Below are 18,514 nucleotides of genomic sequence, written 5' to 3'. Positions count from 1 at the left end.
AGGAACTTCCGGAGGAACTCCCGAAGGAACTTCCGGAGGAACTCCCGAAGGAACTTCCGGAGGAATCCTCGTAGGAAATCCTGGAGGAACTTCCGAAGGAACTCCTGGAGGAACTTCCGAAGGAACTCCTGGAAGAACTTCCGAAGGAATTCCTGGAAGAACTTCCGAAGGAATTTCTGGAGGAACTTCGGAAGGAATTCCTGGGGGAACTTCAGAAGGAATTCCTGGAGGAACTTCCGAAGGAATTCCTGGAGGAACTTCCGAAGGAATTCCTGGAGGAACTTCCGAAGAAATTCCTGGAGGAACTTCCGAAGGAATTCTCAGAGAAAATTCTGAAGGAATTTCTGGAGAAACTTCCGAAGTAATTCCTGGAGAAACTTCCGAAGGAATTCCTGGAGAAACTTCCGAAGGAATTCCTAGAGAAACTTCCAAAGGAATTTCTGGATAAACTTCCGAAGGAATTTCTGCAGTAACTTCCCGTAGGGACTCCTGGACAGTGATGGGAAATGTACAGTAAAACACTGTGATTATGTGAATGTTTACATTTTATCCGGTCAAATCTCATGCACCGCACAAACCGAAACAGGTTTTCAAAAAAAATGTACGCCTCAATGTGACATTTTTTTGCCGATGAGGCAAACTGTTTGTTTGCTTCTGCGTGAGAGTCGAGCCGTCGGTGCGGTCAGCATTTGCATAAGATTTCTTGTTTCGGTTCGTGCGCAGCGCAAACAGAATAGAATCGAGTTTAATTGCCTGTGGCGCAAAGCCTAGAAAGAATACTAGCCGTTGGTACTAATTTATTAGTTCTAGTCTCTAAAATGAGCAAGGAATAATGAAATTATCATTTACCACCAAAAACGGTCATACGTCGGTGAAATGAGCGTACTAAAATATTCATCGGGGGGAGAGAAAATAATAAAATCATGTGCTGACTGTCGTCTGCTTGGTCGTGGCTGCTGCTGCGGCTGCCGTGCTTTTGTTTTTCTTTGACTGCGTGGCAGAATGAATGATAATAAGAAATGTCAACCGTTCCCATCCCTGCTCCTGGAGGATCTTCCGAAAGAATCTCTGGCGGAACTTCTGAAGGAATTCCTGGAAGAACTTCCGAAAAAATTCCTGGAGGAACTACCGAAGGAATTCCTGGAGGAACTTCCGAAGGAATTCCTGGAGGAACTTCCGAAGGAATTCCTGGAGAAACTTCCGAAGGAATTCTCAGAGAAAATTCCGAAGGAATTTCTGGAGAAACTTCCGAAGGAATTCCTGGAGAAACTTCCGAAGGAATTCCTGGAGGAACTTCCAAAGGAATTTCTGGATAAACTTCCGAAGGAACTTCTACAGTAACTTCCGAAGGAATTTCTGCAGTAACTTCCGGAAGAATTTCTGCAGGATCTTCCGAAAGAATTTCTGGAGGAACTTCTGAAGGAATTCCTGGAAGAACTTCCGAAGGAATTTCTGCAGTAACTTTCGAAAGAATTCCTGGAGAAACTTCCGATGGAATTCCTGGAAGAACTTCCGAATTTCTGAAGGAACTTCCGAAGGAATTCCAGGAGGAATTACTGGACGAACTTCCGGAGGAATTCCAGGAGGAACTTCCGGAGGAATTCCTGGAGTAACTTCAGTGGGAATTCCTGGAGGAACTTCCGGAGGAATTTTTGCAGAAACTTCCGGAGGAATTCCAGGAGGAATTACGGGAGGATCTTCCGGAGGAATTACTGGAGGAACTTCCGGAGTAATTCTCGAAGGAACTTCAGGAGGAATACCTGGAGGAACCTCTGGAGAATTTCCTGGAGGAATTTCTGGAGGAATTTCTGGAGGAACTTCCGGAGGAATTTGTCTTGTTTGTTATTACGGTGACATATACTTTTTATTACATCAAAATGATCGTTGGAAAAATTCAAAACTTTTGTCAGTTGGGTTTTGCGAAATTCGGTTCCTTTGTGCCTCAAATCATCGGAGAGAGGTACTGAGAAGCGAAAATTTCAGTTCTACAATAGTTCAGTATTTAGAGCTTTATTCAAATTTGGGAAACAGTAGGTCTATGAAATTTTGTAGGAACATTCCTTGATAAATTTCAAAGAGATTGTCAGTTGGGATAAGCGAAATTCGTTCCCAATTCCGAGTTATAGACATTTTAGTACGAAAATAGCGCTCTACCGCGAGAGAGCTTCCCTCAGACCTTAAGTTCGTTTTTTATAATATTCTTATTCTTCAATGGCTATACATTCCAACTCGAAATTGGCCTGCTTTTCAACTTAATATTTTATTAGCATTTTCTCTACATACTAAGTAACCCACAGTTAGTATTAGAACCACTCTAGATGGCAATATTCACCACTAGAAGTACTGAAGCTAAGTGAACAAGAACTAAATAGCCAAAACTGTTTCAATAAGCACCGCTTTTTGCCTTTCTCGTACAACAAAGTTGTACCAGAAGGCTATAATTTCACTCCAAAAGCCAAATTTTGATAGAAGGCTCGGAGACCCATAGTGTTATATACCAATCGACTCAGCTCGAAAAACTGAGCACATGTCTGACTGTGTGTGTGTGTGTGTGTGTGTGTAGCCCCGGGAATTTTTTATTGTTAACCTTTTGTCTGTGCTCTGGGGTCAATATGACCCCAGGCCACTTTGAGTGGCTGCCATTTTTTTAATTTTCAACCGATTCTCTTAATTTTTGGTAGTTTGGTAAAACTCATCGAGATCTGTCTCCTAGGTGCAAATTCACTTCAAAAATCTTGAAAATATGCGCTACAGTGTACTTTTTTCAAAAAACTTACGTTGTCTGTGCTCTGGGGTCAAATTGACCCCAAATTGAAATTGCTATAACTTTTTTAATACTTTGCCAATTTTGGATTTTTGGGGCTGTTTCGAAAGATAATTTAATCATCTTTCAGGTCGTTACCAAAGATTGACTATAGGTGGGTGGGTACATCGCGGGGAGGGGTTTTCGTAAAAAGGGTACAGAAAAAGTGATTTTTCATGCTTATTTTACTTATATCTGAAAATCCTACCCATTTTGAACTGCACCTTTTCAAAAAGGTTATGCAGGAAGGCTTGTGCTTTGATATGAGGCATTGATTAGTTTAAAGCTTGTTTGCTAGGTGGCGGTATATTTGAATTCATTAATTTATACTACTCAAGTAATTCCGATATATGGAATTTTCCTCATTGTAAATATTCTTATCGCACAAATTTGCAATTTGTAACGATGACGTCTTTAATAAAGTTCGTCTGGTGGGAATGGACTGTCATGTGACGGAATAAATAATTAGTAAATTTACAAATAGGCGGCGCTAGCTTACTTGCAATATTCTTGCATATATGAAATATTGCTTTAGCTTGAGATCCCTCGTACCTACACTAAAGTTGTATTCGGCATCATTGTTCAGGATGTCTATAGACACTACAAAGCGGTGCTCAATATAATGAGTACGTCTTCCAATTTTTGAATTTGTGCGATAAGAATATTTACACTGAGGAGAATTCTATATATCGGAATATCTTAAGTAGTCCAAAATAATGAATTCAAATATACCACCACCTGGCGGCCGAGTTCTAAACTTATCAACGCCTCATGCCAGAGCACATGCCTTCCTGCATAACCTTTTTAAAAAGGTGCAGTTCAAAATGGAAAGGATTTTCGGATATAAGTAAAATAATCATGAAAAATCACTGGTTTTATACCCTTGTTCACTAAAACCCCTCCCCGCGATGTACCCGCCCACCAATAGTCAATCTTTGGTAAGGACCTGAAAGATGATTAAATTATCTTTCGAAACAGCCCCATAAATCAAAAATTGGCCAAACATTAAAAAAGTTATAGCAATTTCAATTTGGGGTCAATTTGACCCCAGAGCACAGACAACGTAAGTTTTTTTGAGCACAGACAGAAGGTTAAACACGTTTCATATAGAAGGACTTGACCGATTCGAGTGCAACTAGTTTCATTCGACGGAGAAACTTTCCTAGTTGGACACTATTGTTTTTGTTTGCTAATAACTCATTCGGTTTGAATAATATTTCTATTATTCTTTTAACAAATACGCTGTTTACATGCACACTTTAAGTCAGTAATCAATTTAGCCATGACGCAATCCATTACTCTCATAATAATTGCTTAAAATTACTCAATTATTGAGTAATTTATAAGCAGCGTGATAGAGTTGCATCAAATATTTTAACCGCCAAGATGTAGGCAATTAGCACAGCATTTACAACATTAATTCGAATCCAACATATCGAATCGAGAAAGGCATAATCACCACTTGGGGATAAATTTGGGTTTTTAATGAGATGATGGTTTTGTTCCGTTATTGTCAGTAGACAAACTTCCGTAGAGATTAATGAATTAGACAATGCAGCTCCGGTTCAAACAAAACTTCCGTAAAACATTTATTTGAATTCTTATCAAGAAACAAATAATACAAAAACTAACTTGGTTGCTCAAGCTTTGTTGATTTTCTAGTAGGAATCCACATTTTCAAGCGAGAATTCCTTCGGAAATTCCAGCAGAATTTTTTTGAGAATTATGCAGAATAATTTGCATAAACTTAAGCAAAAATCAGTCCGTTATTTGTGTGTTACTTCTCCTTCAATTTTTGGAATAAGTTTCTATAAGAGTTCATGCATAAATTCCGTTAACATTTGGCGTGGAAATCACCTTGCAAAATCTCTGCGGTTATCTGCGAAAACTTCTCCGAGAATTCCTGCAGAAATAGATTATTCGTGCGCAGAATCCTCCCAGAAATTGCTGCGGGTAATCCTCCTGGAATTCTCCCGGAAATTTTCTTGGAAATGTTTGCAGAAATTCAACTGCTCTCGGATCTGCTGCAGAAGTCGCTCTATAATTGTACGAAAGCTCCCCTTTGAAATAATTCGGATATCTATTTGGGAATTTTGACGTAAGTTCAAGTAAATTCTTCACAAACAATAAGCGGAAAATCTTCAGATCCTGCTTGCAGAAATCGCTTTAGGAATACTTGCAGAAATTGAATAAATTCCGCGGATATTCCTCCAAAAATTTCTTTATAACTTTTCGGATTTTAAATGCTGCAAAAACCTTCTTTAGGCTGTGGATTTTTTTTTGCAAGGAATTTATACAAGAATCCTCATAGGGCCCTCGTTCAAAATTTCTTTAGGAAGTTTCTTCGTTTTCTGTTAATAATCCTGTAAAAATACCATCGGAAATATTAAAAAATATCACAAAAAACCTTTAAAAATAACTTTTGAGAATCATCTTTTTATTATTGAACGACTTTCTGCGGAAGCACTTATTAAAATGAATGAGAAAATGTTTTCAATGAATTATTGGCAGTGGCTGATTTTCTACCCGCCGCTTCCACATCCAGGCGCTATCGTATATGCGTAAATATTGTCGCGCTCTTCTCAAACGCTCAGATCTTCGCGGTGGTAACGCGCAAGCAAAGATTGCGCAGCAGCGCGCTCATAAGCTTTTCCACAGGGTGCGAGTCTGAGCTGTTTGATTTTTTAAGCCGCCGAATGGGGTTGCCATAGCTGAATAGCCGCCGTGTGTAAAATAAATGGGCGCACTCCGGCGCGATTCAACGGAGGCTGAATGAGATGATCACGATCCGAGTGTTTATCATGGGATGCATAATAGCCAAGAAGAGTTAACCCCCAGAAATTTGTATGGCGAAATACATCTAACGCGGGTTTTCTCAAAATGAGGAACTTTCCATGAAAAACTATTTGGTACCGGTTATGAAGAATGGTGTCCGCTACTACGCCTACCAAATATTTTATCGATGAAGCTGCTTAATTTTGAGAAATCGAACCTTAGATGCCTTTCGCCATACTGATTTCAGAAAGTTAACTCCTAGTGTGCCGCTGTAAGCACGCTCAAAGCAGGCGATTCATTGCTGAATAAACCCTTATTCGTTCTAGATGAATGTTATGAAAGCAATATAAAATGCTTCAACACTATGAAGGCATTCTTGTTGAAAAATATGAAATATCATGCTAAATGGTTCATCGTAAAAGAAATGATCAATCAGAAACTGACAAACACCTCGGAATTACAAATAAATTGACAATGTGAAAATGGATGTTCATGTCCTCCAATAGGACATAATTTGTGATGTTTCAGAATAGATTAAAAATGGCTACAAGTGGCGTCCCTCTCCTCATAACATTTGATTAATGAATGCTTAAGAGTATAGTACAAGCCAACAGGGCCGGATTTAGGGGGGGGGCGTGGCCCCGGGCCCCCACAATTCTTATGTACCAAAACCAACCTGTTTTGTACATTTTGGGGCCCCCAGAAGCTATCGGCCCCTGGGCCTTCTTCCCGCTAAATCCGGCCCTGTGCCATTCAATGAGAGCTTGGGCATATACGAAAAATAATGTTAGTAGCCTTCAAACGTGAGTTTTGTTTTCAACAACACTTTCCAATGAAAATAAAGCCCATCAAAAAAGACTTAAAACTTATTTTCAAATAAACGTCCTCAGATCTAGCATTTTATGATTTTCACCTAGATCTAAATCCGCGCGAAACCCTAGAATCGTTATGTAAATACGCGCCAAATCCGTGAAATCCGCGTCCTCGTATATGGAAAACTAAAGGCAATTGCAGTGCATTTTGAGGGGGATTTCCAGTGGAAATTTAGAAGAACTTTTTTGGTTGGATCAAAATAAATTTCAGGGAAAATTGCAAAAAATCGCCTAAAAACTCAGAATAAATAGTGTGGAAAAATTTTCCTGGCAAAATCAGAAAAGCATCCTTGAAAAGTTCGATATACTCTCTAGGAGAAATTTGTGAACTTCATGGTCATGCTGTTAACGACGTCAATCGTCTAAGAGACATGTGCTGTCGAGTGCGAGTTGTATTTCAGTCTTGGTAAGATGAAAACTTTAAGGAATGAAAAGTTCTTCACTAATCCACTGGGTGTTGTATAAATGCCCTGTCTGTTGTCTGTTGCAAGATGTTAACTGTTCAGTCTTTACTTGACCTTTGATTGAAGGCGGTTGTTCTGTCTTTCAAAAGCATATTCCGAAGAAATTCCTGTAAAAATCATGAGAAGTTTTCCGGGAAACAAATGCAATGAAAAAATGTTACGCCAATTATCGATCGACACTTAGTAACCAGCTTCGTTGTCGCCTCGTGTTTGTTTTGATCAAATGCCAGGCAATGCAAGTACGAATGTCTCACAGTATTAGAGAAGAACGATTCACTCACGAGTCGATCAAATAAAGTCTCTCCTAGACCTACAAGGTTTTATCGCCGCGACGGCGACAAATAGTCGCCGCGGCTCTATCGTAATGTCGCTGCCGGAAATGTTTCATTTACACTTCTATACCAACGGCGACAGAATCGCAATCGTCAAGCGATAGAATCGCGTCGCGTGTGTTTGGGGAAACCTTAAGCCGATTCACTGAAAAAAGCCAATGCCGAGCTACAAAATAATAGCTACGACTCACAAAGAGTCAAGATTCAGGTTATTGTATCGAAATGAGGGTTTTTTTTTTCAAATGTCCTCTATTTTTGAATGTACTTAAGATTTTAGTTCCATTTGAGGGTAAGACGCACCATAAAAACAACAATGACCAGAAACCTGCAATAAAGGTAAAAATAAATTCCAGAATAATCTGCATTTTAGCTTGGAAAACAGTTGGTCACTTGCCCATGGAAATCAAAATATTTATCCCAGGACCATTTACAGCTGCTCAAACCACTGGTTTAAAATACGATTGTTTCTTCGGACAATATTAATTACTTCAAAACATTGATCAAAGTTGTACCCTCTGATCAGTGTGTTTTGCTTAGCGTTTGCGTTTTGCTAAAATTAAAAAGACGCAAACTAAATACAAAATTAAAATTCCTTTCGAAGCCTCGCGAATATGCGACTCAAGATTCATCGGCGAACTTTTCATTTTAATTCTCCCATTGATGCGCAACTGATTGAAGAAAAAGGAACTATGTCAAAATCATATAATTAAAGAATTTTACTGTAAACAAATTCTCGTATCTGCCAAATAACAATATGGCAAGTTTTCGATAAACAACAAAGTTGATCTAATACGTTCGTTGGTTTGATTCTAAAAGTTGTTTTTTGTGTTTATTAGAGACACTTGCAGCCCTAGGCTGCCTCGTCTCTCTAAAAGATGTTGAAATTACGTTCAAAATACGTGTAGCTATGATCATGATTGTGTTTATGTTGAGAGAATGTAAAACAAAACATCTTAAAAACCAATCAAATGTCAAAAATCAACATGTTAACAGCAAGTCGCAAGATTGTAGTACAAAACATCTTCAATGATCAAACTGCTGTATGTTTAGCAAAAACCTTTTCATAGTTGACCAAAAACCTTTTCATCATTTTGAGGTTAGAATTGTTTTCTGACATACGCTATGCTACTCAATTATAACATTGAAGAAGTCAGTTTCCAACTTTGGCGCAGCTGGACGCAATTCACCACACTAACCACCGGAAAGTAGACAAAAAATAAATTTTGATACATGAAATCCTCAAAATTCGTCTAAAAACGGATGAGTTATTGGCTTTTACTTCCTGACATCTTCTCTTGGCGGTCCCAAGTTTGGGGCCCCATTATCTTACCGAAGGACGTTTTTCTACGTCAAAGTCGAAAATCGATTAAGTGCTGGGTGCACAATAAAATCCAAAAACTGCGCTATCCAGCTTTCCACGTTCGCCATAATGGCGGATGCTATAAAATTTTTGACTTTAACTGCTTCCCGACACTGACCTGATATTTTAGTCTAAGCAAACATTGATGTTTGCCGTTACCACTAACAATCAATGCGTTGTTTATTTACTGCCAACAAGGAAAAATTTGGTGATCAATATCTTTCGAAAAATACTCTTTTTATTTCTAATACTACTAACATTATTGTTTTTCTTTTATTCTAAATATATAGAAAACCTAATAACGCTAGGCCTACAAACGTATTGCTTGAACGAAATAGCATTCCCTCAGGAACGGCAATTGATGAATCAGTACATTTCCAGTGTAAAGCGGGTGCTATTCAAATTTCTAAAAGATAAATACATCACTTCCGTAGAGTTTGAATGAATATTGTACCTTTTAATATGAAGTAAGACACGAGCAAGTTGCAGAGAGCCGAATCATTATGGACCTCCAAAAGACCCATTTTTCGGTGTGCGGAACCTCTCACGCTCATCGTAAATTTATTTAATCCTCGTCGAAGATCATTTGCTCTTCGTGACTTGGGCAATGGCCGGAGCACCGTAGAAAAAAGCTCTAACAATTTCATACACAGAGCAAAACTTTTTTAAATTCATATCCTATGTGCGCAATACATTTTAGAAGCATTAAAATAAAAGATACCCGCTATTCCTTCTTAAAGGTCAAGATTTAAACTGTTTAAACTTGCCCTTTTCGTCACGTAACATAAATGTTTAGTTTATCACTCATAAAGCAATAAAATATTTTACCTCATTCTACAAAACCTTTTCGCTGTCTGAGTAGAAATACCTGGCCTGGATTGTTGAATCATTTCATTGCTAAAGATTAAATCTGGATTTGGGCATATCTTTGATACTCTAATCATATACACCACTCATGAGAGGCAAAACCTATTATGTATCGGAAGGACCCAGTTTTCAAATAAAGAAAAGATCTTTATGATGGGAGAACTGGTGTCGTTCTTTTCAACGCTTTAAAATTTGAATGCACACATAAATTAATAAAATATTTAGCTGTGTGAATGAAGTAGTGAGAGCTTCACCTACTAGGTCCCAGTTGTATTCCAAGCCACGGAGAGCGAAAGACCTCCGATGTAGGCCAAATAAAATTATGATGAGCAGTGGTTCAGTACTTCAAAATCTGGGTCTTTTTGAGGTCCATTTTAATTCTGTACAGTGTAGTTTTTAAGTAACATTGCATTGACATCAAAGAATCTCTCCAATTCCTGCATGACCAGCATATTCTTTTTTAAAAACTATCTGTAATCTCTATCAATAGAAAACTGTTCTGGAAGTAAATATCATGTCAAAAATACGAGCTAGCGGGAACTATTTGGATGTCCATTCTATAAATGTATTGGCATCATAAGTAGGGTATCTCAATACATAAATAGAACGAAACAAAAGTTATTAATATAAATAATATTTGTCGAAAGACATTCATCGCCAAATTTTTCCTTGTTGACGATAAGCAAACAACTCATTGGCTTCTAATAGTAACGGCAAACATGTTTACTTAGACTAAAGTTCCAGTTCAGTTTCGGGAAGCAGATAATGTCAAAAAATTTATAGCATCCGCCATTATGGCGAGCGTGGAAAGCTGGATACGATATTCATATTTTAAGATTTCAAATTGAGTATCAATGTGTTTGGCTAAAGTTCAATTTTGCCACCACACACAACAATGCTGATACCGATAGACGACGCTTGCTGCTCATTCTTACAGTCAAGTTTGTAACAGATTGGTGACTTTGTGTGCTGGATATCATCTGTTTGAGCGTCAGTGACTTTTTCTGTCCCTGATGATTAGTACGACAGACTGAGACTTGACCAAAAAAAAAATTAAAAATTGCACAACGGAGTCTAAAATAACGATAGGAAAAGTAACAGAACTAAACCATGCACTACCCGAGTAGAAGAAAAGTCCAACCCCGTACTACTACCGTTTTCAAATTGAAGTGCTTTTAAAATTTTTGAGAAGAGTTTTAAAAACTTTTTCGTATGATTCCCGTGGAGATTTTTTCGATTGTCTTCTTTCTGCTTTTCCTTCATGCAACAGCAAAGCACCAATACTGACGCCATCAAATTGCAGTTAAAGTCTTGCGAGAAAATTTCACTGCATGCCATGAATTTGCTAGTCACAGTACAGCATTTTACTTTCGTACAAATAATTAACGGGGTTCATTTTGAATTTGAATTTCTGGTTACTCTATTTGCATCAGAAAAGCTGGTTTCTGGCTTTCTTTGCTGGTTTGTTTTGATTCTGCGTTCCGTTTAACGATGTTCCATTATTATTTTCTCGATTCCAAGTGCTAAATGACGTTTGAGCCATTTTTAATTCGAACGATGTTCAACCCCATTCGGGTTCAAATTAAAAAGTGTTCAGATTAAAAACGGTCATATTACCGGGGTTCACGGTAGTGGTCTTGACAAGAACAATAGTCTGAATCTTGCGATAAAAATTTTCTTCCGACGCGCTCTCATGACTCCACTACCGACGGCATACGATTGAACTGTGTACGTCGCCAAGCGATTGTGTATTGTATTGTGAACAAAATTAATTTGGCAAATTGCTGGAGAGTTTCCGAATCCTCCGAAAAAACTCCGTCTAAGGGGAAGGATCCGATACAGGGTGTAGAATGAAAATTTCTAAATGCGAAACCGTCACGAAATTAGGAGAGATTTCAAACGCTAATAGCGTCTTTATCTTTCGTTTTTCGAGATTTCTTTTATCAATCGATAAAAGAAATCTCGAAAAACGAAAGATAAAGACGTTTGAAATCTCTCCTAATTTCGTGACGGTTTCGCATTTAGAAATTTTCATTCTACACCCTGTATCGGATCCTTCCCCTTAGACGGAGTTTACGTTGAAAATAAGTAAATCAAATTCGAATCATGTTCACCAAGAATGCAAGAAATTATATCAAAGTGCTAGTTTAGGTGTCTGAAGACTATGTTGTGAAGAAACTAATAACTTTTGTCAGGTCTAATGCTTATTTGAACGGTAAAAAGTTTGCTTATGATCTATGATACCCACTCTAACAGCAGGATTTCGATCGTTGTAGAAACCATTCTATGACAGATTTCGTAATACAAAATTACCTCAACTGATTATGAGGAAGGAAATGTGAATGTCGAATGCTAAAGCCTTTGACACGTTGGAAAAAAATCCCATGATTTTCTTGCATGTAATGTCTGCAAATATTCTGTGTACCAATGTCAATAAAATGTGAAGAAAGGAATACTGAGCCATTCCACAAAATAGCCCGAAATTAGACAATTGTTCTATACAACTAAATCTTGCCTTCATTTAAAACTATTTTTCAGTCCGTGTATTCCTAACACAGACTTCATCTGGCTGATATTGAATGAGCAAATCTTAATCCGTTTGTAATCTTAATCTTAATTGTTAAATAATATATTGTACCGGGATTGACCTATTGATCGAAATCTAGACAATTTGTCATAATCGAAACAAAGTTTACGTTTTTTTGTGGTACGAAAAGTAAATGTGAAATGAACCTAAAACTGATTGGTAATCCCTGTGTTTTCGACTTTTCTGAACAGAATGATAAAAAAGCCTTGACGAAACGCCTTCTCATGCACTATATCAGCGGTTCTCAACCTTTTCCTTGATAGGTACCCCTTCGATATTTTACATTAATTGAGGTACCCCCTATTATTTTTTTTGTTGTAAATGAAAATAACCTCATAAGATATATGGAAAACGGACCTGAAAATTAACTCAATATATGGCTCTTCAAAATGTTGTATGAAATCGTTATTCTGTAAAACTTTGCTATTCAAATTAAATTTACACATTAAGCTTTCTATAAAGACTTTGATGACCATTGTAGGCTTCCGAGCTTCTTCAAAGCTTGAAAGGAGGCTTCCGAGCCTCTCAAAAGGAGGCTTCCAAGCATCTTGAAAGGAGGCTTCAATACCACTTGACAAGAGGTTTCCAAGCTTTCTGAAAGAAGGTTTCCGAGCCTCTTGAAAGGAGGTTTCCAAACCTCTTGGAAGGAGATTTCCAAACCTCATAAAAGGAGGTTTCCAAACCTCTTAAAATGAGGTTTCCAAACCTCTACAAAGGAGGCTTCCGAGCCTCTTCAAAAGAGGCTTCCGAGCCTCTTGAAAGGAGCCTTCCAAGCCTCTCTAAAGGAGCTTTCCGAGCCTCTTGAAAGGAGCCTTCCGAGCCTCTTGAAAGGAGGCTTCCGAGCCTCTTGAAAGGAGGCTTCCGAGCCTCTTGAAAGGAGCCTTCCGAGCCTCTTGAAAGGAGCCTTCCAAGCCTCTCGAAAGGAGCTTTCCGAGCCTCTTGAAAGGAGCCTTCCGAGACTCTTGAAAGGAGCCTTCCGAGCCTCTTGAAAGGAGCCTTCCGAGCCTCTTGAAAGGAGCCTTCCAGGAGCCTCTTGAAAGGAGCCTTCTGAGCCTCTTGAAAGGAGGCCTGAGGCCTCTTAAAGGAGGCTCTGAGCCTCTTGAAAGGAGGCTTCTGAGCCTCTTGAAAGGAGGCTCTGAGCCTCTTGAAAGGAGGCTTCTGAGCCTCTTGAAAGGAGGCTTCTGAGCCTCTTGAAAGGAGGCCTGAGCCTCTTGAAAGGAAGCTCTGAGCCTCTTGAAAGGAGGCTTCCTGAGTCTCTTGAAAGGAGGCTTCTGAGCCTCTTGAAAGGAGGCTCTGAGCCTCTTGAAAGGAGGCTTCTGAGCCTCTTGAAAGGAAGCCTGAGCCTCTTGAAAGGAGGCTTCTGAGTCTCTTGAAAGGAGGCCTGAGCCTCTTGAAAGGAGGCTTCCGAGCCTCTTGAAAGGAAGCTTCCGAGCCTCTTGAAAGGAGGCTTCCGAGTCTCTTGAAAGGAGGCTTCCGAGCCTCTTGAAAGGAGGCTTCCGAGCCTCTTGAAAGGAGGCTTCCGAGCCTCTTGAAAGGAGGCTTCCGAGCCTCTTGAAAGGAGCATTCCGAGCCTCTTGAAAGGAGGCTTCCAAGCTTACGGGTTATCAACGAAGTTACTGAGCCTTCACGCCTCTCAAATAGAGGTTTTCAGACCTCTTAGTTTTAGATTTAAGTCGTTAAAATTTTTGTTCTTTTTCTCTTTTGTTGCACAGACCATCATACACTATGCAGGTTGTAGTGGGCAGGACTCGATAGGTTTCGATTTACTGACCGCCATGCATAATACAATACAAAATTTTGAAATCTAAAAATACATAAATATTAAAACAATATCAATAAGTTTTATTGGAATTGTAATACATCCGCCATTACGCATTTTGGTCCGAGGTACCCCCTGGAGCCGGCAAAGGTACCCCTAGGGGTACATGTACCCCAGGTTGAGAACCGCTGCACTATATGATAGTTAAAATGTGTCAATACTCACTGTTGTTGGTTGATTTCCTAGATGTTCAGAATTTGGGAGCCAAAACGAGCAGTTGTATACAATGAATGGAACAATAGGCAGGCAACGAGTCAGCTCAGATATCGTTTTAGCCTAATGATGTACTCGATGGTGCGAATGCAATATCCGAATATCCAGCAGCAAGGTGAACTGATTAATATTTAACTCTATTTCTATGTTTTGTTTAACATAGAATCAATCGCACATCTGAAAAAAAGTTTCAACTGGATTATTTTAAAATTTAAACTAAGAAACAGGGTGAATGTTCTGCATACTTCACATGTTGTTTCAAATTGAGCAATCTAATCCGACCTAAGACGCCAACTGGTGATGTGGGATCGAATAAGTTGACTGGCCTTTACTAGCAAATGAATCCCACTGCACGATTTCGCAAAACTGTTTGCAATGATTCCAGAAAAGGTCAGTAGTTAGTAGTTTTCTAAACGATGCCGCCTTTGACGATGTTTCTTCATCATTTTGTATGTGTATTGTACAATTGGCATTTTTCCTGGGTAGATGACTTTTAAGGTAGCCTCACACCTCGGGAATTTGGTCAGCGGATTTTTTCCCCATGTGTTTTTGCATATGCGATGTTTTCGGAATATGGGCACGGAAAATAAAAATCCCGGCCCCCTTTAAAATACACGGGGGCAAAAATCCGGCGGAAAATTTTCCCGAAGTGTAAGGTAGCCTTTATCGCTTAAATTTCGGTATTCCAAGTTGAATTCAGTAACAATCTGAAAAGAGACAAAAAAAAACATGAAATATAGACAAAACTACAGAATGAATTCTAAACAAAAGCGCAGTTCAAAACAGGTCATGTGATTCCAATTTGCTCATTTTGATGGTAACGGTAATATGTGCTTCGTATTGTTTCTGGATGGAGCCTGGCTATTTAGAGAAATAATATCTATGATATAATTCTAACAACGGTGATGGATCGATATGTATATTTAGGATCTAAGCGTAGAATAAGAACCATTTAATCCATAAAATCTAATACTGAAAGATTTCTAACGATTTCAATGTTTTCTCTTCCTTCACCAAAAAAAAATTTGCAGGTCCTGCCGGACGCAGCCTGGTCGAGATCCAGCACCTCTCGGGGGCGAACATCCAGATCTCCAAGAAGGGCATCTTTGCGCCGGGCACCCGGAATCGCATCGTCACCATCACCGGTGCCCCCAACGCCATCAACGTTGCTCACTACCTGATCGAGCAGCGAATCCAGGAGGAGGAAACGAAACGGGCCTGCCAAACAACCACGGCGGCAGCGGCGGCCGCAGCCGGAAAGCCTACCGCCGCCACGGTGGCAGCCGTTACGCAGTAAACAAAAGCATGCACACACACAGTCAGTCACCCATAAATAACAACACACACACACACACCATACATACATAGTGCATGAGAAACAACACGAACCATTTAACATTATAAGGGAACGTGAAATCTGTGAAGTAGAATGCAAAAACAATGAGGAACCTAAAATGGAATTTAGGAGCAACGCGAAAGAGAAAGAGGATATAATAATTATTAATTAAAGTAATTGTTATTTTAGTAGGTAATTGAATAACAGAAAAAAAGTTTTAACTTCAGTTAATAGACACAGAACTATAGTGAAAAACAAAAAGTGGGACAACATTGAAGAGCTTCCCCATACCCATGAGGAAGCAGAGAAAAGAAATAAATGCAAAATTATATGATAGATAAGAGAGAAACCATATGAAATAGTTAAAAGCAAAAAAAAGCGATGAACAGACAAAAACACAAACACTAAACTAGTAAAAATAAAACAACAACACATACACGCGCCAACAAATTCCCATACATACACAGAGACACATACACACGAAACAGAATACTTCGACTAGTGATCGCTGTGTTACCATAATCGTACTAAACCGTATTGTTTTGTTTCCATTTCCAAAGCAACAACCTCACCTTATGTGATTGTGAAATGGGTGGTTGGAGCACTTTTAACGCAGGCACAGAGTTATTATTTCTTGTCTCAGTCTAGTTTTTTCATATTTCTTATTTTTTGTAACGTTCGTGTATAGTTTAAGAGCAAAGATGTTTTTAAGTTTTTTTTTCTTTATATATTCATATTTTATATACATAGATTTTTTTGGTTCTTCTGAAAAAAAAACGAAAAAGATGAGAAACGACAGGCCAGGCCTAAAGATTTGTTTTAGCTGTTAGCAGAGGAAAAAAGGGAAAAGAATGGTGAACAGAAATGTTTCGGAAGATAGCATAGCAGACGATTGATTTCTGGGTGTCAACTCTCTTGCGGGTAGGACTAATGTTTAAAGATTTATATAAACAACACGAAAGCTAAACGCGTGCGCACCTATATAACGTATGTATGTGTACATTTTCTGTATGTATTAGAAGAACGGCGAGAAACACTATTAGTTTTGTTCGTTTCTGTTTTGCCATTTGTTACGTCTACACTCATAAAGAAACACACGAAGAAGCGGTTGAAATTCAACGTTGTTAGAAGGGTAGGAGTAGTGAAGAAATTTATTCACTGTTGAATGTTAGACAAATACATGCATACATACATTATTCACACAAACACACGCACGTCGTACAGCCGGATAAAGATTACCAATAGCAACGCGCGGGGTAGTGCATATATAACTAATATTATACAACTGGGGTGAGAGAACGAAACCGATGGAAATACTACTGTGTATGTTGCAAACAAAGTCATAAATAGAAGAGTAGGAAATTATTTAGGTAATCGCAAGAAGAAGAAAGAGAATCAAGTTTAACCATTTTTTAACTAGTTAGCTGTTAGAGCTTAATTTAGCTCCGTGGTATTTTTGCGGAAAAGAATTTTAAATTCTTCCTTCTCTTAATCTTTCCTTAACAAATATACACATTTTTGGCAACGAGTCAATTATTATTACCATTTGTTTATGTTGTTTTCTACTCTATTATATTAATCCACTATTAGGAACGGGAAGGAACTTTTCAAATAATAAATGAAAACAGGCGCGGTCATGTGAAAAAGGTATTGTAATTTCCATTTTTTTGTTTTACTTGTCGCAATTTTACCATAGTAACGGGCACACGGCACAGGCTCATCTAGATCGCAGTAGGCATGTCAGCAGTTGCTGTCGTTGTGCTCTTCGGCTATCAATTTGAAGTCAGAAAAGCGCTTAAAGTTGTTTTCCAGTTGTTAGCTCAACAGTTCAGATGCAATCTGTTAATGTTAAAACCAAAAAGACGTTTTCTCCTTTTAACTTGAAACACACACGTTACTATTCCTAGTTTACGACTACATACGCGCATTCATAATCACAAACCCATACATACATACGCATAACCATAATATTGTTTGTATGGAGAAACAGAAACACCACACAACGCAGTGTCATCACACAGTCATGCAGAAGCTGCAAACAAAACTTTGTTTCCAAGGTTGATCAATCAGTAATTCGTTCAAATGCATAAATTCGTGTTATTTATAACCTTTCTACATCACCATATGAACGAAAGCAAACGCTCACACATACATTGAACATTCTTTTCCTGTTATTTTTTTATAATTTGTTTTCCTGTTGATTCAGTTGAAAAAAAAAAAGAACACACACATACAAACAAGCATCTACACAGCAGATATATTTATAGCCAATTTATCTTTTAATTAAACCAGAAGAAACTCTAGTTTTAGTTAGCGTGCAGACGTGAAAAAAAAGTTACAAGTTTGAACAATTAAGAAAAACCATTAGTGATATGTAGGAAACAAAAATTACTAAATCAAAAAAAAACAACTAAAATGGGGTCGAGTGCAGCGAGACTTCCCCGGTTCTACATTCTACCATTTTATAATGATTAACCGTACGTTTAGGAAGCGAGCAAAAAGCCAGAGAGTAAGCAAACTTCAAACAAATTTGTTTTCTTCGTTTCGTTTAGCGCGAACCAGAATGTGAATGTAGGAGACACACACACAGTAAATAAAAATGGAAAATAACGGGATTAAACTGAATGAAAAACCAAACACGCTGATGCTTTTTATTTTAGTTTGTATGTATTATTAGTTTGCTAGTGTTGATGCGGTCGCCCCGCGTACCTCGGTTCCCGATTGGCAGCATGCTTTACCTTTGGTTTCTTTGGTTCATTTGCGGTTGGTTTTGTCTTGAGAATAACAATAAGGGTTGTTTATGTTTCCAAAATTTTGAATTTCGGGATGATTTTTTTTGTTTTTTATCAAAACTACCACAGTCTGATATTGTGGTAGGGCCAATTGGAATAACTTTCCAAAGTTGTGTTGGTTGTTTTCAACACGATATTAAACAGACGTGCCTACATGTCCCAGAAAGATTACTGCAACTTATATCTGACCAGATTCAGTCATACTCAAGTTAATAGTTCAATGATTTTCAGTCGATCTGCGCTGCTTGGGATTCTGCTGAACTGTCAAATTGGTCGGGCCACAATGTCGGGTTG

The 18,514-nt window shown here is 38.5% G+C and overlaps 1 protein-coding gene across 6 annotated transcripts in view; it reads left to right on the top strand.

Annotated features, from left to right (window-relative positions):
* Nucleotides 1-18,065, top strand: part of LOC134225734 (RNA-binding protein Pasilla) — a 247,550-nt gene extending 229,485 nt beyond the window's left edge. For 5 of the 6 annotated variants that reach the window (XM_062706084.1, XM_062706062.1, XM_062706073.1 and 2 more), the window contains one exon: nt 15,124-18,065. In XM_062706084.1, coding sequence (XP_062562068.1) covers nt 15,124-15,389 — 266 coding nt within the window. In that variant the 3' untranslated portion in view covers nt 15,390-18,065. The remainder of the gene's footprint in view (nt 1-15,123) is intronic. The other variant, XR_009983317.1, reaches the window with a different exon arrangement.
* The last annotated feature ends 449 nt before the right edge of the window (nt 18,066-18,514 follow it).

The sequence above is a fragment of the Armigeres subalbatus genome, chromosome 1 (genome assembly GCF_024139115.2).
Source record: "Armigeres subalbatus isolate Guangzhou_Male chromosome 1, GZ_Asu_2, whole genome shotgun sequence".
NCBI classification, from domain to species: domain Eukaryota; kingdom Metazoa; phylum Arthropoda; class Insecta; order Diptera; family Culicidae; genus Armigeres; species Armigeres subalbatus.
This window is presented reverse-complemented; position numbering and strand designations above follow the sequence as displayed.